The sequence below is a fragment of the Eleutherodactylus coqui genome, chromosome 4 (assembly GCF_035609145.1).
Source record: "Eleutherodactylus coqui strain aEleCoq1 chromosome 4, aEleCoq1.hap1, whole genome shotgun sequence".
NCBI classification, from domain to species: Eukaryota; Metazoa; Chordata; class Amphibia; order Anura; family Eleutherodactylidae; genus Eleutherodactylus; species Eleutherodactylus coqui.
Genome location: NC_089840.1, coordinates 197,860,945 through 197,883,174, shown reverse-complemented (window position 1 = coordinate 197,883,174; position 22,230 = coordinate 197,860,945). Strand labels below are relative to the sequence as shown.

General features: G+C 43.9%; 1 protein-coding gene across 2 annotated transcripts in view; it reads left to right on the top strand.

Moving 5' to 3' along the window:
* PSD (pleckstrin and Sec7 domain containing) overlaps window positions 1-22,230 on the top strand; it is a 216,582-nt gene that overhangs the window by 21,107 nt on the left and 173,245 nt on the right. For both annotated transcript variants that reach the window (XM_066598753.1, XM_066598754.1), the window contains exons 2-4: window positions 4,244-4,438; window positions 6,436-6,516; window positions 10,024-10,136. In XM_066598753.1, the coding sequence (XP_066454850.1) occupies window positions 4,263-4,438; window positions 6,436-6,516; window positions 10,024-10,136 (370 nt within the window). In that variant the 5' untranslated portion in view covers window positions 4,244-4,262. The remainder of the gene's footprint in view (window positions 1-4,243; window positions 4,439-6,435; window positions 6,517-10,023; window positions 10,137-22,230) is intronic.

Sequence of the window (22,230 nt, the reverse complement as noted above, 5' to 3'; positions counted from 1 at the left end):
TAAGTATATTTTTTATTTTTCAAAAAACAATGCACTGACCAGCATTCACGCAAGTTTTTGCATGTACATGGGTGCGCACCTATGTACGCACAAAAACACGCTCGTGTGAAGCCACCCTTAGTGAGGCAACTAATGCATAGTCACCTGGAACCAGAATCCATGGATCCAATCTAAAATCATAGAAGAGAGACATGACAGCATTAAAGGTGTCTATGTTCATCCAAGAACATGATAGCAACGTTTCGACCATGCCTGACCAAGACCTTCTGGTCAAAACGTTGCTATGATGTCCTTGGAGGAATATAGACTTTTACATTTTGCACCTTAAATGCTGTCACATCTTTCTTCCATGTGTCCTTAATAGAGATGAGCGAGCCTCGCTCTTCTCGAGTAAATACATTTTCCGAGCGTGCTCGGGGAAGCTGAGCGGCAGGCACTCGGGGGGAGAGAGAGATCTCTCTCACTCTCTTCCCCGCTACCCCCGGCCACCCCCTGAGCACGCTCGGACAAGAATGCAGTTACTCGAGAAGAGCGAGGCTTGCTCAAGTAACTGGCTTATCCGAGCATGCTCGCTCATCTCTAATCCATAACCTTTCTGATTATGCACTGTTAGTGCAACTAAAGTTCAGTAACTAAAATGTGACTTAACCAGACCGGCACAAATGATCATAATTACTTTATCTGAAGAGACTTTGACCCCGACCGCGGTTGTTGTAGTAAACTTGCTGTAAGCTATGGTTATGTTGTTTGTATCTAATCACAGTTTATTTTTTGGTAACACGTTCAATAGACGTCAAGGTTTCATCTTATTGAACAAGAGATAATGAGGAGGTAAAGGTTTGGTTGGTAATTTGTGTTTTTTCCCCTACTTTTGTGTTTCTTGTTTAACTTTTTGGATTTAATATTGCCAATGAAATTCTTACATGTTATTATATATTCTTCATAACAATGTGTGCTTTTTTGTTTTGTAAGCACTCGAATCCTGCAAAAAATTCCTGTTTTGAAGTATGTTTGGGTGGTTTTACACATGCATTCGGATTCCTTTTACAACAAATCAGTTTTTAACTAAATGTGGACTGATTACAAACTATAGTGGAACTGATGCATGCATGCAAATACATTTTGGGGGTAGAGTAGCTGATTATTGGATATGCAGGTCTTTGCACACTCCACAAGTTTCACTCTGGGAGATCTGCCAGAGCTCTTCCTTCAAGCCAGCACAATGCACACAACACACAATGTACACAATGCACACTCCTGGCTGGTGGGTGGTGGCTGGGCTTCTCCCTCCCCCTCCTCTTCCCTTAGTATCTGGAAGGAAAATTTAGAATGCTGCAGATTTTCAAATTCACAGCATATCAATTATGTTGGGGATTTTTCACTGCATCCTGAATGCAGCAGCCAAGCTCATCTTCCTGTGCAGCCGCTACACGGATGCCTCTGCCCTGTATCTGTCACTGCACTGGCTACCCATCAAATACAGAATTCAATTTAAACTCACCACCCTCATCCACAAAGCCCTCCAAAGCACTGCGCCGCCCGACATTGCTTCCCTTATCTCAATCCACCACCCAGCCTACGCTCTCCGCTCTGCTAATGAAATCAGGTTAAGTGCCCCTTTATTTCGAACTTCTCATTCCCGTCTCCAAGACTTCTCCAGAGCAGCACCAGTCCTCTGGAACGCACTACCCCAAACTATCCGGGCAATCCATGACTCACAAAACTTCAGGCGTGCTCTAAAAACACACCTCTTCAGGGAGGCATACCACATCCCCTAAACCAAACCCCTCTGTACTCCACCCTATAACTTGCTCCTTGTCCTACTGACTGGAATCCCTGCTAGCCGCAATCAGCCGCCCTCTGCTGTCATACTGATTCAGCCACTATACGGCTTAAGTCTGACTATTGTCTCTGTGTATAGCATCCCTCACTCGCCATACCGGGCACATCTCCAGCCCCTTTTACCTTCTGTATTACCCCATTATCTGTAGTATGTAAGCTCGTTGGAGCAGGACCCTCACCCCTACTGTTTTCATTAATCAATTACTACATGTAACCGTGGTTTTGTATCTGTTCCCTCTGTTTCGTAAGTGCTGCGGAATATGTATAAATAAAGATTATTACTAGCCCACATGAGCATATGTGTAAACTGCTGTGTGTATAATGCAGCCTTTTACCGCCGTGTGAGCCAGTAAAAGGCTGCATTATACAAAATAGCCAGCAATTTGGCACTGCGCATGACAGCGTATTTTAGGGCTCCTACCCACTTGCGATATCGCAGCATTTTTTAAATTCACTTGTCAATGGGACTTTCTAATGTTAAAAACGCATCGCAAGTGTGTGAGTTGCGATTTTTGTGCGATGCGTTTTTAACATTAAAAAAGTCCCATTGACAATCGAGTTAAAAAAACGCAGCGATATCACAGCGTTAAAAAAACACAAGTGTGTAAGAGCCCTCACACACGCTGTCATGCGCAGTCGGACTTGTTTCTGTTTTTTTTTTTACTTCTCACTCTGTTGCTTAACGATATTGTGTATAAACGCCGCACACATGCAATGTAATTGTGTATGTACAGTGTTTATTACGCACCATGGAGACCAATAAGGCTCAATCACCTAATACGCGGTAAGACAGAGCATGCTGCGTCCTTTTTTACAGGCATGTTATACACAATAAAGAAACGTTAGTGTGAGTGGGTCAATAAAAATCAATGTACTTTCATTGACTCCATTCACCATTTATTACGCATGCGTACATCGCGGTGAAATTACGCTCGTGTGAGCCTGCCCTTACACTCCCCAAGTGGGTCAGTTTAACAAATAATATCTGTGACGCACCCAGTAGCGGTACTGTATATTTGTTCAGTACGACAGTGAATAACATCAGATATTTCACCATATGAAGAATAACCATTTTTAGACTTAGTTAAAAAAAGTTGCTGGGTCAATTTAAACCGGTAGTTCTATTTGTCCTGAAAGTCCTCCACTAATGCATGCAAACAGTAAACCCCCGAGTGCTAAATGTTGCTGCTATGGAAACTGGAAGGCCTAGCCGACAAATTCAATTTTAATGGTAGTTCGCAATTAGCAGTAAAATGTCAAACATTTCTCCAACAGTCTCTACAAGGAGACACCGGCAATATACTTCATGGATTAAAAACATTCACTCCTATGCTAATTCTGATTAACCAATGCACTGCTGACCTGAATAGTCATGGACACATATTTACTGTAAGTACATAGGTTTGGGGTTTTATAGTGTCCAAGCAGTTTGTGTTGTACCAGTATATTTAGGTACTTTAATGTTCTCATCACTATATAATGCCAAGATTAAAAATGTGATTTGGATTCGATCTGTAATTTTCTTTCCTTGGTGCTCACTTCATTTCCCCAGTATTTCATCTGCTAACATTTTGGTTAGTTTCAGTATATAATGATTATTTAGGTTTGTGGATATGACCTATTTGCTGTCGTTTCTGTCCGGCCCATTTTATGCACCAATGCTTCAGATGGTCGCAATTTTCCGTTGGCGTTGAATTGCGGCAAAATAACCGCGATAAATCGCTTGTGTAAAAGAAGCCTTAAATACCCATTGTTCAGTCCTTCTCATTTACGTATACAGTGAATGTGAATTACCTGAACAAGCCAACAATGTATCTGCCTGTATAAACAGGTTACAAGAGAGAACGAATGAACTCTGTCATCAGTCGCTCATTCAAACCATAAAGCGTTTGTTGTAAACAGACCCTTAGATGGAAGCCAAGCATGGGATAGTCCCACATGATCTCCAAAAGAGACATTTATAGTGGTTGTGAGATCGAAACAATATAAGGGATTCTATTGGGCACCAAGAACACTGTTGTCTGTGTTGGAAGTTTCTGTGTAAAATATAGCACATACAAAAAGCAAATATAACATGACCAATTAAAATTCATTTTCTCAATAAGAGTTAAATTATGATTGGCCGTCACAGATAGCACAGCCATTGTTATTTTCCGAACATTTTTTTAAACTCATGACTCCAGTATTGTCCTTGTACAAGTAATAGCCAAAATAATAAAATGTTTGAGATCGTTATGTACTAAATTAAAAGGAATGATGGATTCGGCATGAAGTAGGGACTACTGAGGAGCCACAGGCGTTTGGTCCAAGGTTGTTCTCAAATCATAACTATTTGTGCTGTTTTATAGTATATGTAATGAGGTGTAATTGTTTCTTTTTGTCCTGTCTATTTCATATGTAGTGAACCACCTCTCGGCAATATGGCATCAGATTTTGATTCAGAAATGGACAGCACTGAAAGGCTGGCGTTAGGAAGCACAGATACCTTATCCAATGGGCATAAGGCAGATCAAGAAGCTGCAAAACGTTTGGCAAAGAGGCTGTACAATCTGGATGGGTTCAAGAAAGCTGATGTGGCAAGGCACCTGGGGAAGAAGTACGTGTGGGTATTGTAAGAACTATATATAACAAAGACCTGTTATCCAGTATCTGTCATGTGGTGAACTTCAGGACTCCATCTCTGATCAGTGTCGTACTTCAACAATTAGTCACCCCCACATGTATACATTTTTATTTGTTTCATGCATGACATGACATTTTCAGATCATCATAGTTCGTTGAAAAATCTTGTCATAAAAAGAAAGTTTCCATATGAGTTTTTCATTGAACTGCTCCCTGCGAGAGTTTTTTTGTCTTATATATACAACAATAGCCATACTAAGGCCAACAAAATGTCAACTTTTCAGAGAATCAAAATATTCAATTTCTTTCACTGAGCAAGTTGGGAGTAGCATGCATCAATAATATCACTTCCTTTTTAACAGGACACCAACAGAACTTTTTGAACCCTGTGCTATTTAATCTTGGACCCCATCATCACATTAACCAATAACAGCAGTGTATATACCATAGAAAATAACCTTGCTGGAGCTAATCTGTTTTTTTTTATGGACAAGTTTGTTCCTATTAGTTATTTTGTGATGCACTACCCACTCACCTGAACCAGTATAGGATGTGGTTTGTTAACCCATGACCATAGAACCATCCTGGTCTTTTGACCCATCAACGTAGACCCATCCTGGTCTATTGACATATGAACGTAGAACCATCCTTGTCTATTGACCCACAAACGTAGAACCATCCTGGTCTATTGACCCATGAACATAAAAGCATCCTGGTCTATTAACATATGAACGTAGACCCATCCTGGTCTATTGACCCATGAACGTTGAACCATCCTGGTCTATTGACCCATGAACATATAGAACCATCCTGGTCTATTGACCCATGAACGTAGAACCATCCTGGTCTATTGACATATGAACGTAGAACCATCCTGGTCTATTGACCCATGAACGTAGAACCATCCTGGTCTATTGACATATGAATGTAAAACCATCCTGGTCTATGGACTCATGAACGTAGAACCATCCTGGTCTATTGACCTATGAACGTAGAACCATTGTGGTCTATTGACCCATGAACATAGAACCATCCTGGTCTATTGACCCATGAACGTAGAACCATCCTGGTCTATTGACCCATGAACGTAGAACCATCCTGGTCTATTGATATATGAACGTAGACCCATCCTGGTCTATTGACCCATGAACGTAGAACCATCCTGGTCTATTGACTCATGAACATATAGAACCATCCTGGTCTATTGACCCATGAACGTAGAACCATCCTGGTCTATTGACATATGAACGTAGAACCATTCTGGTCTATTGACCCATGAACGTAGAACCATCCTGGTCTATTGACCCATGAACGTAGAACCATCCTGGTCTATTAAGCCATGAACGTAGAACCATCATGAATAGCATCCCTGCTATTAAATTTTTGCAGACAATAGCAAGGGAAAGTAAAAAAAAAAAAGAATTTATAATGATTTAACTAAATTCACAAATTACTTTGTGACCACGTAACTTCTAGCAAACATTCTTGATAAGGAATGAAACAGTCTGTATTCCCTGGCGGTTACAATACATCACATGTCCATCTATGCTATGATTTTTTTTCATTCTTTAGTCAAACTATATAGCCTTATATCAGTAAATAAAAGGCATTGTATATTAAAGAACATTATTAGGTAGATTTCAAGTATCCTGTCATTACTCCTCTTGCTCAAAAACAAAAAAAAAATTGGTCCAGACTTGTACCAAGGCGTAATAAAATTAAAAACCGGAAAAAGTCAGTGGAAAAAAAATAGCCCTATATGTCACGGGAAGAAAAAATGTTGTAGCTGAAGAAAAAAAAACACCACATGTGTAAAATTCCTAAAAAGTGTCTGATCCCATAGGACCAAAACACCCTGGTCTCGCCATCTATTTTCAGAATTTCTTTGTTGTGCTCCTTGTACACCAGTGTATATTTTGTTTGCGTTTCCATGTGACATAAAGACCAATCGTTTACCCCTTTAATTTTCAGTAATGAGTTCAGTAAGATGGTTGCAGAAGAGTATCTGAAGTTTTTTGTCTTCACCGGATTGACGCTTGATCAAGCATTGAGGTAGGTATTTTCACGCCAATGGGTTTTACTATATGAGAAGAGAGCTAAATGGGCTGTCTGAGATTTTTTAAGGCGAGGTAACAGTATCAAATAATCATTATTCACCCTTCAACTATTTCTCCGGTCCAGCAGTTAGGTCCCTGCTGTTCCAGGAAGCTGGGATGTCGCGTACATTGTTCACCTGAACACAGCAGCCAATTGCTGCCTTCAGTGTTCACATGTGCACAAACAGCAGATGACTATTGAAGACAGCGATCGGCTGTATCGGTCACATAAACTTTGAACATGATGTTATTGCTATCTTTAACAGTAAGGACCGCATTGGCAATATTGGACTGGAGGAACAGTTGAAGGGTAAGTAATGGTTACCTAAGCTGAAGTTGTTTTTAAAAAATCTTAGACAACCTATTTAATTATTCTTACTAAAGCTAATTTATTAAATTATCACATTTTAGTGTGATAATTGAATTATTTTGTTTTTATTAACTAAAGTAAACTGCATACTATTTTTTAAAGGAGATTAAACATTTTAGATGAATGTTAGTTACAAGAGCACTGTCTAATTCAATGGGAAATAGGAAGAATATAGTTATTGCGTACAGCAGGCCTCTGAGGAAATGTCTCTAGGAAGGCTTGTAGAAATCTACAAAAAATAAAGGTATTGTTGCAAGAAGACTAGGACTAAAGATAAATAGTGTCAGTTTTTTGAGGCACTTAGTTATATATTCATAGTGGTAACTATTTTGTACATCTAATAAAGGTGTTTGACTGTGATCCTCTTTATGTGGATCAAGTATTAATTTTTACACATTAAACAAGAAATACTAACAAATATTCTTTTTTTAATAGCTGCTTTTATTTTCTGATGGTAGATTATATTATTCTATTCTGGATATGATTAAGGAGGCGGCCATATTGCCTGAGCTGCTGTTAATGCCTTACAGCTGCCACATGGACTTTAGGAACCAGTAGTCTGGAGATAACTCGTTGACTTCTATGAGAAAGTGTTCTAGGCATGATATGCGACCTGTGCAGAGGTCATTGTGCAGGGAGGGGGAGGAGATAAGCTGTGACCATTAGCTGTAGTGATTGGTGGATCCTGTTTTATCCATATACACAGTAGGTGTGATGATAATGAGATAACTGCTGAAAAGCAATCGCTACAGAACAGAAGGTATCAGCTGGTATGAGGCTCAGTGTCCAGAGTGAAAAACTGAAAGATTTCAGGATTTATTTAGCCACTTTGTAACATGCAGTGGACATATACATCATTTAGGAGCCTAACATGCTCCATACATAATGGGCATTGGCTGTTTATCACAGCTAATGTTATGCAGCAATGGCTGGGATCAGTTAGATTTATGGGGCTCTCTGTCACCTGATTACCATTCCTCCATTATATAATCGCCATGAAATAGTCATAGCAGTCAGTAGCCTAGAAGAGGCCCCAAAGTCTGCCAACTTAGTAATTATATTACACATTATATCTCACTGAAGACTTAAAAGCCTGCAACATAACTTTTAACATTATTAGCTAAAAAGAAAAATAAAACAGAAAAATATCATTCAAGTACCTATATAGTGGATATATTATAAGACATGGAATAGAGTCAATACTACTGGAGTGGTAGGAAACTGAGGGACAATGGGATATCTACAATGAACTATCTTTAATAAGCAGAGCACCCACCCTGAAAAGACAACCCTGTCTAGGATTCTTACTTGGTCCAATGCATTTCCCCTGAAAATGTTGGTTCATTAGGGGGCAAAAATTATGACCAGTCCAAATCTGATTCAATAAATTTACCATCCAAACAACATTATGCACAATAGGGAATAAAGTGTTGTACAAAACAAATACAAACAAATATAATAATTCATAGGGCAGAAAACATGCATCATTCAAAAAGTCATCATGAATAATAGAACTTAACTCGGGATGAGACCATTGCTCAAGGTAGGGCAGCTCATTATGGCCACAGACTGATAGCATATAATGCAGGACCGGAGGTGTAATAGGATTAACAGGCACAATATGTTGAAATGCAGAAATATTGCAGTGTATTAGGATCAGTGTTCACTTAATTGCGTTTTCAAATGTCCTTATGGGAATTTTACAAAGATAAATACGTTTAATAACATTTCTAAAAAATATTTCTTAAAACACATTAAAAGTAAAAAAAAAATCTTTGCCAATTTATCATATAAAAAATAAGCATAAACAAGCAATACAAAAATAATTGATATCTCAATATCCTCAAAAGTTCAAAGTATTAAAATATTTAATGTTTATCTCACTTGGTGAACGCCATAAGACTAAGGAGAAAATGCAACGCAGACTTGCTAGTTTCCTTTTTTTGTTGCCTTGCTACTCAATAGAATTAATAGATTTTTGTTTCTAAAAAAAACCCCACAGGTTTTGTGGACGTTTTTCTTGTAGATTTTTAGGCCTGCAGGAGGCTGACTGTATGTAAATTACCCTTCTGTAAACAGTAGGGTTTGTGCGGTAGTATTCCAGTTTTATATGGCAACATACATAGTTCCGGATTATCTTTAACTATGACAGTAAGCCACAACTATGGAGTCAGTACTTCCCAGTTAGGCCGGCATCACACTGGCGATAGCCTATCTTGCGTTGCAAGAGTGAGTAAAAATGCATGAAAATGAAACCAATGATTTTCAATGGTTTCATTCTCATTTGCGATGCCTTCAGAAAAATCTGCACTATCGCCCATTGTTTTCATTGGGGCCATCGCCAGCAGCGCAGGGAGTACATAGGGAGTACAATGTGCTCCCCTGACACAGCTGTGACGGGGGACTGCGATGCTATCCCATTGCTTTCAATGGATCCAGCACGGGAGTTAAAAGAAATCCCCTGCCATCGCTGTTACAGCTGTGTCAGGGTAGCACGATGTATTCCCTATACTTTCAATGGGGCCAGCGCTACTGGCGCTGGTCCTATTGAAAACAATGGGCGATAGCGCAGATTTTTATTAGCACTGCGAGTGTGCAGTGAAGACATCGCAAATGAAAATGAAACCATTGAAAATCATTGTTTTCATTTTCATGCGTTTTCACTCCCTCTGACAATACAAGATAGGCCATCGGCAGTGTGAAGCCGGCCTTAGCATTACTATAATTTGAGTAGGAACCGCAGTGGTGCTCTATATCACCACCCAACGTGTAGAATCCTTATTAGAAAGTGTCCTGGTATTTTAATATAATTTATCAAAATACCAAGCAGCTTTCTTTCAAAATTTTCTCTAAGAACCCGAGATCCTAAACAGAACGGCATATCTAAAGATCATTCCTACAAGTCTTTTTTAATTAGTAGAATCCATGTCCATATCTAGCTAAAAGTGAGAATTAGCTCGTTTTTTTGCACAATGATCATTTTAAATGGGCGTTGTAAAGTTAGTTGTTTTTTTTTAATTGTTCCACACATACACCCTCCATGTTTGTCCATATGTGTTGACATTGTGAAGAAATATATTTTTTCCACTCTAGAATGTTTTTGAAAGAATTGGCTCTTATGGGTGAGACACAAGAGAGAGAACGAATACTGGCCCATTTCTCTCAGCGATATCACCAGTGCAACACAAACAACGTATCATCTGAAGGTTGGTATGAAATGTAGCCTTGTGCGTGCATAGAATATTGTTTCACAAACTACAAAAATATATTGAGAGAAAACATATCAGCCAACAACCTAGTACAGGTCCACAGTAACGGTTGAAGTTGTGGCTGCATTGCTAAAGTAACCGGATGACACCTGGAATGATGTTTTTAGGTGACTGTTACATTCTTTATATAATGGTTTGCCCATGTTTTAGTTGTTTCAACTATGGTTATGGTTAAACGTCTCAATGAATGAACCATTGTTTTTTCTGGCAAGACAGGTTACAGCATTTGGGGGGTTTAAATTATCCCAATTTCAACATGAAAAAAATACAAATGTTTAATTTTGTACTGATTAGAAAACTCAAATGATAAATAAATGTATTCCCCTCTGTATTAGTCCGCTCTCACATGGACGTATTGTCATTGTGTGCAACTTTCCCGCCTACGACACACCACTCCAATAGCCCATTGGTTTCTTTTAGGCCAGTCATACCAACGTTTTTCACGTAGTACTTGCGCAAAATAATCACAGCATGCTCTATCTTGGCACGTATTATGCACACATACATGCCAAGATAGTGTATGAGGTTTGGTGGCACACAACAAGTATGCATGTCATTGCGCACTTGCTATGTTCCCGCGTGCGAGAGTCTTGTGAGCCTGGCCTGAGGCTACCTACACACGGGCGAGCACAATATAGCACCGAGAAACTTGGCCCAGTTATCGCACTTGGCAGCGTGCATTTTCATGCCAATAAGAGACGTTTTTCTGGCAAAAACACCCCCGATCACTTTGGTGAAGTAGCGATCCTCTAGCGCAGCTTTCAGCTACATTAGAGACTGGCAAGTGTTTCCCATTGTTTTCAATGGGGAACCTCCCAGCACACTCGTGTTTTACTGTCCCATTGAAAACAATGGGTGATGTGTTCCGAGGTATACAAAAAGATAGGATATGACTCCATTCAAAAGTATGGGGTTCATATTCGTGCACGTTTCTTGGCTGTGTGAAACCGGCCTTCGTTTCTGAAATGTAAGCATAGACTGTCTTACCACTCATCACCGAATAAGTGCATGAACTAGAGTACCAGACAAAGCCAATGGACAGACTTGGTACTGATTCTGTGTTAAAACAGACCCTTCTGTCTAATCTTGGACTTCCTAATTAATGTGTATGGTGGCAACCCTATTGCCACACAACGTTTGCCATGGGGATGAAATATTCAATGTGTTCTATTTTAGTGTGCCCGGTCTGTTGTTGCTGTGGAACGTAAGCAATGCCAGATGTCTGTTAGCAGCTTATCTCCCTTTCCTTATAGAGATAAACAAATGCAGTTGTCAAATCTAAGCATGGATGTTTATAGACAAACTGTTGATGCTTTCAGCTGATATTCCATATTTTTGGACACTCTTCAGACCCCATATGCACTGCCACAAGTATACTGGATGTCCAAATGAAAAAATGGGAGTTCATCCAAATGGAATTTGACTTTTTAAGGAATCTTACAATGACATGCCAAAAGTCATGGGATAGCAATATCTAAATTGATTATGAGGTGGCATTGCCTCAGGTGACGGCCTGAAAATGTCCACATCTTTATACATTGTCTTATCTTGTGAGCGAGGTTGAACATTGGCCAATCTGCTTATGACAGTGATGGCGAACCTTTTAGAGACAGAGTGCCCAAACTGCAACCCAAAACCCACTTTTTTTTTATCGCAAAGTGCCAACATGTCAGGGGCAGGGCTTATCACAGAGTATGACTTTTACCTCCATCGTTCTTAATAGGACAAGGCTGTTTCAAAATAGAATGGGTACAGATTTTGACTGCTTTTGGATGCTGAAATTCTGTGGAATTTGCCACGGACATTGCTGCTGAGGACATTCTGTAGCATTTCTGCCACGTGTAAACATATCCCAGCAGTGATCGTGATCCCCCCCCCCCCCCCCAGACCAGCCCCAGTGCTAATAGTGACATCACACAGCAGCCCCCAGTAGTAATAATGACACCCCACTGCGGCCCTCAGTAGTAATAGTGACATCCCACAGAGGCCCCAGCAGTAATAGTGATATCCCACAGCAGCTCCCAGTAGTAATAGTGACTCCTCCACAGCAGGCCCCAGTAGTAATAGTGACCCCCACAGAGGCCCCAGTAGTAATAGTGACACCCTACAGCAGCCTCAGTAGTAATAGTGACATCCCACAACAGCCCCCAGTAGTAATACTGACACACCACAGCGGCCCAGTGGTAATAGTGACATCCCACAGCAGCCCCCAGTAGTAATAGTTTCCCTCACAGCGGCTTCAGTAGTAATAGTAACCCCCCACAGCTGGCCACAGTAGTAATAGTGATTTCACACAGCAGCTCCCAGTAGTAATAGTGTCCCCCCCACAGCAGGCCCCAGTAGTAATAGTGACCCCCACAGCAGCCCCATTAGTAATAGTGACATCCCACAGCAGCCCCCAGTAGTAATAGTGTCCCCCACAGGGGCCCCAGTAGTAATAGTGGCATCCCACAGCGGCCCCAGTAGTAATAGTGACTTCCCAAAGCAGCCCCCAGTAGTAATAGTGTCCCCCACAGGGGCCACAGTAGTAATAGTGATACCCCACAGCGGCCCCAGTAGTAATAGTGACATCCCACAGCAGCTTCCAGTAGTAATATTGTCCCCCACAGCGGCCCCCAGTAGTAATAGTGACCGGCCACACTAGTAATAGTGACCCCCCCCCCCCCCACAGCAGGCCCCCAGTAGTAATAGTAACCCCCGCAGTGGCCCTCAGTAGTAATAGTTACCCCCCACAGCGGGCCACAGTAGTAATAGTGACCCCCACAGCGGCCCCTATTAGTAATAGTGACACCCCACAGTGGCCCCTAGTAGTAATAGTGACATCCCACAGCAGCCTCAGCAGTAATAGTGACATCCCACAGCGGCCACAGCAGTAACAGTGACATCCCACAGCAGCCCCTAGTAGTTATAGTGACCCCCACAGCGGGCCCCCAGTGGCAATAGTGACCCCCACAGCGGCCCCTGTAGTAATAATGACACCAAACAGCGGCCCCAGTACTAATAGTGACATCCCACAGCGGCCCCTAGTAGTAATAGTGACCTGCCACAGTAGTAATAGCGACCTCCCCCCACAGCAGGCCCCGAGTAGTAATAGTGACATCCCAGAGTGGCCCCAGCAGTAATAGTGACATCCCACAGTGGCCCCAGCAGTAATAATGACATCCCACAGTGGCCCCCAGTAGTAATAGTGACCCCCACAGCAGCCCTTAGTAGTAATAATGACACCCCACAGCGGCCCCAGTAGTAATACTGACATCCTACAGCAGCCCCCATTAGTAATAGTGACACCCACAGCGCCCCCAGTAGTAATAGTGGCATCCCATAACAGCCCCAGTAGTAATAGTGACATCCCACAGCAGCCCCCAGTAGTAATAGTGACATCCCACAGTGGCCCCAGTAGTAATACTGACATCCCACAGCGGCCCCAGTAGTAATAGTGACATCCCACAACAGCTCCGAGTAGTAATAGTGTCCACCACAGCAGCCCCCAGTAGTAATAGTGATCTGCCTCCGTAGTAATAGTGACTTCCCCACAGCAGCCCCCAGTAGTAATAGTGTCCCCCACAGGGGCCCCAGTAGTAATAGTGATATCTCAAAGCAGCTTCCAGTAGTAATATTGTCCCCCACAGCGGCCCCCAGTAGTAATAGTGACCGGCCACACTAGTAATAGTGACCCCCCCCCCACAGCAGGCCCCCAGTAGTAATAGTAACCCCCACAGCGGCCCCAGTAGTAATACTGAGATCCCACAACAGCTCAGAGTAGTAATAGTGTCTGCCACAGCAGCCCCCAGTAGTAATAGTGACCCGACTCCGTAGTAATAGTGACATCCCCCACAGCCGGCCCCGAGTAGTAATAGTGACACCCCAGAGTGGCCCCAAGTAGTAATAGTGACACCCCACAGTGGCCCCCAGTAGTAATAGTGATACCCCACAGTGGCCCCAATAGTAATAGTGACACCCCACAGCAGCCCCCAGTAGTCATAGTGACATCCCACAGCGGCCCCACCGGTGATAGTGACATCCCGCAGTGGCCCCAGCTGTAATAGTGACATCCCACAGTGGCCCCTAGTAGTAATAGTGATCCCCACAGTGGCCCCAGTAGTAATAGTGACATCTCACAGCAGCCCCAGTAGTAATAGTGACATCCCACAGCAGCCCCCAGAAGTAATAGTGTCCCCCCACAGCGGGCCACAGTAGTGATAGTGACTCCCCACAGCGGACCCCAGGAGTAATAGTAACCCCCCCATAGCAGGCCTCAGTAGTAATAGTGACATCCCACAGCGGCTCCGAGTAGTAATAGTGTCACCCACAGCGGGGCACAGTAGTAATAGTGACCCCCACAGCGGGCCCCAGCAGTAATAGTGACCTCTACCGCAGGCCACAGTAGTAATAGTGACCCCCCACAGTGGGCCACCGTAGTAATAGTGACTCTCCACAGCGGCCCCCAGTAGTAATAGCAACCCTCCACAGCGGGCCCCCAGTAGTAATAGTGACATCCCACAGTGGCCCCCAGTAGTAATAGTGGCCCCCACAGCAGGCCACAGTAGTAATAGTGACCCCCCCACAGTGGGCCCCCAGTAGTAATAGTGACATCCCACAGTGGCCCCCAGTAGTAATAGTGTCCCCCACAGCAGGCCACAGTAGTAATAGTGACCCCCCACAGCAGGCCACAGTAATAATAGTGACTCCCTACAGCAGCCCCCAGTAGTAATAGCGACCCTCCACAGCGGCCCCCCCAGTAGTAATAGTGACATCCCACAGCGGCCCCCAGTAGTAAAAGTGTCCCCCACAGCAGGCCACAGTAGTAATAGTGACCCCCCACAGCGGGCCCTCAGTAGTAATAGTGTCCCCCACAGCGGCCCTTAGTAGTAATAGTGTGCCCCACAGTGGCCCCTAGTAGTAATAGTGACCCCCCCACAGTGGGCCACAATAGTAATAGTGACTCCCCACAGCGTCCCCCAGTAGTAATAGCAACCCTCCACAGCAGGCCCCCGGTAGTTATAGTGACCCCCCACAGTGGCTCCAGTAGTAATACTGACATCCCACAGCGGCCCCAGTAGTAATAGTGTCCCCCACAGCAGGCCACAGTAGTAATAGTGACCCCCACAGCGGGCCCCCAGTAGTAATAGTGACCCCCACAGCGGGTCCCCAGTATTAATAGTAACCCCCACAGCAGGCCCCCGGTAGTAATAGTGACCCCCCACAGTGGCTCCAGTAGTAATACTGACATCCCACAGCGGCCCCAGTAGTAATAGTGACATCCCACAACAGCTCCGAGTAGTAATAGTGTCCACCACAGCAGCCCCCAGTAGTAACAGTGACCTGCCTCCGTAGTAATAGTGACCCCCCCACAGCAGGTCCTGAGTAGTAATAGTGACACCCCACAGCGGCCCCCAGTAGTAATAGTGATACCCCACAGTGGCCCCAGTAGTAATAGTGACCCCCCACAGCGGACCCCAAGTAGTAATAGTGACCCCTCACAGCGGGCCCCCAATAGTAATAGTGACCCCCACAGCGGCCCCAGTAGTAATAGTGACATCCCACAACAGCTCCAAGTAGTAATAGTGTCCACCACAGCAGCCCCCAGTAGTAATAGTGACCTGCCTCCGTAGTAATAGTGACCCCCCCCCCACAGCAGGTCCCGAGTAGTAATAGTGACACCACACAGCGGCCCCAGTAGTAATAGTGACATCCCACAGTGGCCCCAGTAGTAATAGTGACATCCCACAGCAGCTCCCAGTAGTAATAGTGACCCCCCCACAGCGGCCCCAGCAGTAATAGTGTTATCCCACAGTGGCCCCAGCAGCAATAATGACATCCCACAGCGGCACCACTAGTAATAGTGACATCCAAAGCAGCCCCAATTAGTAATAATGACACCACACAGCAGCTCCAGTAGTAATAGTGACATCCCACAGTGGCCCCAGTAGTAATAGTGACATCCCACAGTGGCCCCCAGTAGTAATATTGACCTGCCACAGTAGTAATAGTGACCCCCCACAGCAGGCTCCGAGTAGTAATAGTGACCCCCCACAGTGGCCCCAGTAGTAATAGTGACATCCCACAGCAGCCCCAGTAGTAGTAGTGACATCCCACAGCAGCCCGAGACCCATATACTTACCCCTTCCTCCTCTGCTAGGCGGTGCTGCTGGTGCTGATCCCAGGTCACTGTGTGACATCAGTGTGCTGCAGGATGCCTTCTCCCCTCTGCTCTCACGGAACCTAAGAAGAGACGTCAGGGGAGGGAGGAGGAGGATCCCAGCTGCACACTGACATCACACTGTGCTCCGGGATCAGTGCCGCTAGCAACGTAGCTGAGTGAATACCGGCAGGAGAGCCGCGGCCCCTGCCAGTATTCACTACCGTGGTGAGCGTCCGACGGCTCTGCATACCAGCAGGCAGGGCTCTGCATGCCGCCTCTGACACCCTTGCCATAGGTTCGCCACCACTGGCTTATGACAAGGAAGTGTGAATTATCCGAGTTTGAAAGAAGATAATAGTGGGTGCCGGACGGATGGGACATTACATTTCCAAAGTTGTGCAGGCATTTAACATTCCTCAATCCATAGTGTCATTGACTACAGGGAAGATGTAACTGAAGGCATTACTATCCATAATAGACAGTGCAGTGGCCATCCGCAGATGCTTAATGATTGTGACCAGCAGTATTTGGCTATAATTGTCCATGCGAACGGACAAGTGACTCCAGCAGATATCACATTTGTATTCAATGCAGAAGGCCCAATACACATATCCCACAGGTCAGTGCAGCATTCCTCAACTTCCATGGGATGTAGGAACAGAAGATCCAACAGAGCATCTCCATTAACACCACAACATTGAACGAAGCAACTCACCTGGGCTTGTGAGGTTGCTAACTGCACCCTAGAGGACTAGCAATATGTGGCATGGTCTAATAAGTCATGTTACTGATTGTTTCAAATAACTGAATGTAGGGTTCATGTGTGGCACATACCCCATGAAGCCATGAACCTCAGTTATCAACAGGGCGCTGTTCTGGCTGGTGGTTCCATTCTGTTGTGGGGTGTGTTCTCATGCCATGGGTTGGGTCTACTGGTCTGCTTAAACACATAAGTGACCAGTTCCCGCTACTTTTTACTGCTTAGTGACCATTTGCGGCCCTTCATAGACTTCATTTACCCCACAATGATGAGATATTCCAGCAGGATAATGTACCGTGCCATCAGACCCAAGTTGTCCAAAACTGGTTTGGTTTGAAGCATTCTGGAAAGTTCCTATGAATGGTGTGGCCTGCATGTTCACCCAAAATGAGCTCAATCAAGCATTTATGAGATACGGTGGAGAGGTCCATTCTTACTAAGATCCTGCACCTGCAAATACCATGGAGCTATGCGTAGGTATCCAGATAACATAGCTCAACAACTCGCCAACAATCTTTCACCCACTAATGAAATCAATGCCATGTCGAGTTACTGCACTCCGCTGGGCTAGAGGGTGTCCCATGACTTCGAGCACATCAGTGTACTTTGTGATATAGTTAACAGTATGAATATAGGAATGTCATAGCATCCATGGAAATATAGCCATGTATGGCAAGCTCTATATGTCTGACTGTTTGAAGGATAAAGGTCTCTGGATCATGCTTTTAATGTAACCATTGTTAATATTTTAATTACTAATGTCTCATTTTAATCAACAGCTATTAAAGGGGTTTTCCAAAATACCATTGATGACCAATCCTCAGGATAGATCATCAGTTGATTGGCCAGGGTCCAGCACTCAACATCATGGCTGATTAGCTGAGCCTGCTGTCAGTGCCTCTACACAAAGGGGTCGGAGAAGAAGCTGCTACTTCAACCCCTGTGTAGTGGCTGGCCCTTGTAACTACAGTCACAGGTCCCATTGATGTAAATGACAACTGCGCCTTCAGTACAAGCGCGGGCCACTACACAGGGGTCGGAGCAGCGGCTGTATGCAGTGGCGCCGACAGCAGATGCCCGCTCAACCGATCAGCCCGGATGCCGAGCGACAGGCCTTGACCGATGAACTATTGATCTATCCAGAGAATAGGTCGTCAATAGTACTAGACTTTGCGTCGAAAATCCCTTTAATGCTGCAGTTCTATCATTGTAAGGATTTCAATTGCTTTTATCAACAGCATATTCGGTTACACCTACATTTCAAATGAAATAGCTCACATATTTACAATTTAGGGATTTGGTAAGTATTTATAACATAGATGACTCATCTAATTTTTAATGCTTCTAGATGGTACAGGCGTATATTCGTTAAAATCTTGTTTTGTTGCTCAAAGCAAATAGTAAGGAACAGATCATAATAATCTGCTGTGCTAATTTAATCCAGCCTTGCATGAAATGTGTCCAAATATGCAGTTAGTGCTTGAAGTAGCAAATGATTTTGCCTTTTCATATCTGCTAATCTGCCTGCATGAGTTGTTCCAATTAGAACATTTTTTAATGTATCATTCATTTTATCAAATTTGTCTTACAGTAAGTACATCTTTAACAGTGTTTCAGTGAATCAGTGTCGCATGTGTAGGTGATTTATCAATTAGTCATTGGTGAATAATGGTCCCTAAAGACGAGCAGATTATTGTTTGAACAAGCAGACATATTGTTGGCTCATTCAAATGAACGATAAATCGTTCAGTCTATGGCCGCCTGCACACGAACCTGTCGGATTCCACATGCGGGATTCCCGCAGCAAAATCTGCCCTTTTTGGAGATACGCTATACATGGTTGTCATTTTGGAAAGCATTCACATACGACTCTGACTTGGCCATTCTAAAACGGAAATCTTTTGCAACCATTCATTAGTTCATTTACTTTTGTGCTTTGGGCTTATTGTCTTGTTGCATCAGGCCTCTCACTAACCAAGCCAGAAACCTGCTGCATACTGATGAGGGGCAATCACCCCAAAATAGCTGTCTGTGCATGGTTGTTATGACTTTGGCTCACAATTCCCAGTGCAGAAACATTATTCCATCTTCACATTTGCATATTTCCCAGAGGAGCATGGATGGCCTTGTAAGTGTCCTCACACCTTCTAGATTCTCTCCTTAAGGAGAAAAAAATACCCTTCCTGACCTTCAGCTTGACTTGTCATGGATTACTACCCTTACATCCTCCTATGATATGGTTTGATACACCATATAATTTCTCCCTCAGTTATCACAAGGTGTCCAGGCCTTCACCATGCTTCACAGCTGGGACAAGGTTTTAGTTTTGATATGTAGTGTTTTTGTGTGCAAACATAGCATAATGCATGTGTGCTAGTAAGTTCCACTTTTCTTTCATCATCCATAGGACATTTTCCGAGAAGCGGCATGGTGGTCTCGGGAAAACTTGAGACGGGGAGCAGTATTTTTTCTTTTTGGACAGCAACAGCTTACTTTGTGGTGTACTCCCATAGCCACCATTCTTGTTCAGTGTTTTTCTAATAGTGGACACATGAACAGAGTTTTTTGCAATTTGTTGTAACATAATATAGTATCTAAGGCTGAAAAAAAAGTCCATCCAGTGCAGCCTATTACCCCCTAATGTTGATCCAGAGGAAGGCAAAGAAACCCCAATGAGGTAGAAACAAATTATCCCCATTGAAGGGAAAAAATTCCTTCCCGACTCTAATTTGGCAATCAGAATAATCCCCGGATCACCGAAACCTTCTGAAGTTATTAATGATTATGACTAGAGATGAGCAAACAGGCTCGGTAAAGGCAGATACTCGAGTAACTTTATACTCGTCCAAGCAAATCTCTCTCTCCCCCCAGCTCCCACCTGCTCACCCACGCCGCCCCCCCTTCCCCCACATTTGCTCGGACAAGTATGCAGTTACTCGAGTACCTGCCTTTACAGAGCGTGCTTGCTCATCTCTTATTATAACATATAATATTGTATCGCAGATAGTTCTATAGTCTCACTGCTTTTACAGTAAAGAATCCCCTTCTATGTTGGTGATGACAGCTTCTTTCCACTAGACATAGAGGGCGCCCCCTTGTTATAGCCACAGTCCTGGGTATAGTAGATGATAGGAGTGTTCTCTGTATTGTCCCCTGATATAGCTATATATAGTTATTAGGTTGCCCTTCAGACATCTTTTTTCCAAACTAAATAACCCCAATTTTGATGACCTCTCTGGGTATTGTCGTCCACCCATTCCGTTTATTACTTTGGTTGCCTGCCTTTGTACCCGCTCAAGCTCTGATATGTCATTCCAGAGTACCGATGCCCAAAACTGTCCCCAATATTCCATGTGTGGTCTAACCAGTGACTTGTAAAAATGAAGAAAAATGCTTTCATCATGTGCTCCTAGACATCTTTTGATGCAGCCCATGATCCTATTTGCCTTGGCAGCAGCTGCCTGACACTGGGTGCTCCAGTTAAGCTTACAGTTACCTAAAATCCCCAAGTCCTTTTCCATGTCAGTATTACCCAGCGGTTTCGCTGCCCGTGTGCAGAACCTTACATTTATCAGTGATTGCCAATTTTCTACCCCCAACTTATCCAGATCCTTTTGCAATCTCCTTGCATCCTCTCTTGTGTTAATTTCTTTACATAGTTTTCTGTCATCTGCAAATTGCTATTTTACTGCACAATCCTTCTACCAGGTTATTAATAAATATATTAAAAAGAAAAGGGCCCAAAACCATCCCCTGCGGTACCCCACTAGTAATGGTGACCACTCCAATACTGCCCCTGAAGTACCCAACTAGTAATAGTGACCCCTCCAATCCTGCCCCCTGCGGTACCCCACTAGTAATGGTGACCCCTCCAATACTGTCCCCTGCGGTGCCCCACTAGTAATGGTGACCCCTCCAATCCTGCCCCCTGTGGTACCCCACTAGTAATGGTGACCCCTCCAATACTGTCCCCTGCGGTACCCCACTAGTAATGGTGACCCCTCCAATCCTGCCCCCTGCGGTACCCCACTAGTAATGGTGACCCCTCCAATACTGTCCCCTGCGGTACCCCACTAGTAATGGTGACCCCTCCAATACTGCCATCTGTGGTACCTTACTAGTAATGGAGACCCCTCCAATCCTGCCCCCTACGGTACCCCACTAGTAATTGTGGTCTCTCCAATCCTGCCCCCTGAAGTACCCAACTAGTAATAGTGACCCCTCCAATCCTGCCCCCTGCGGTACCTCACTAGTAATGGTGACCCCTCCAATACTGCCATCTGTGGTACCTTACTAGTAATGGTGACCCCTCCAATCCTGCCCCCTGCGGTACCCCACTAGTAATGGTGACCCCTCCAATCCTGCCTCCTGCAGTACCCCACTAGCAATGGTGATCCCTCTAATACTGCCATCTGTGGTACCTTACTAGTAATGGTGACCTCTCCAATCCTGCCCCCTGCAGTACCCCACTAGTAATGGTGACCTCTCCAATCCTGCCCCCTGTGGTACTCCACTAGTAATGGTGACCCCCTCCAATACTGACCCCTGTGGTACCTCACTAGTAAGTCTTCTGTTGGTATTTTCCTGTTAGCCTTCGGTTTTCACCTCTTTCAAGATTGCCTAGTATGCTTTTAAATTGATCATAACAGGATTCCCACTCCTAGGGAAAGTAGCAACCGGCGTGTAGTATTTCTACTTGTAGCTATTTTGTCTAATTGTAGATTTATGTACACCCGGGTCTTCAGCAATGCACATAACACATCTTCTGAGGTCTTTTAAAAGTTGTTTTCACTAAGGCATTATTCCCATACACCAATTTGTCTTGCTTAGCTTCTATGTGCATTTATTTAGGGGTCAAGGCACCCATTAAACCCATACTCCTAATCTTATTTCCTTAATTGAAACACCTTCGAGCACTAAAGGCTGATTTAGACACAACGTTATTGCTCGAAATTTGCTCAAAAGCCATCGTTTAAGCGATAATCGTTGTGTTTATCTTGCGCCTGTTGTGCAGTTTTCGTTAAAGATTTGCTCATCGTTGTCTTTCAGTCTGCGTAAAATCCGTCGTTTCGTCTGTTTGCTTATCATTTGGTTAAAATGACGTCGTTCAGCGACTTTAGGGTAGTTTT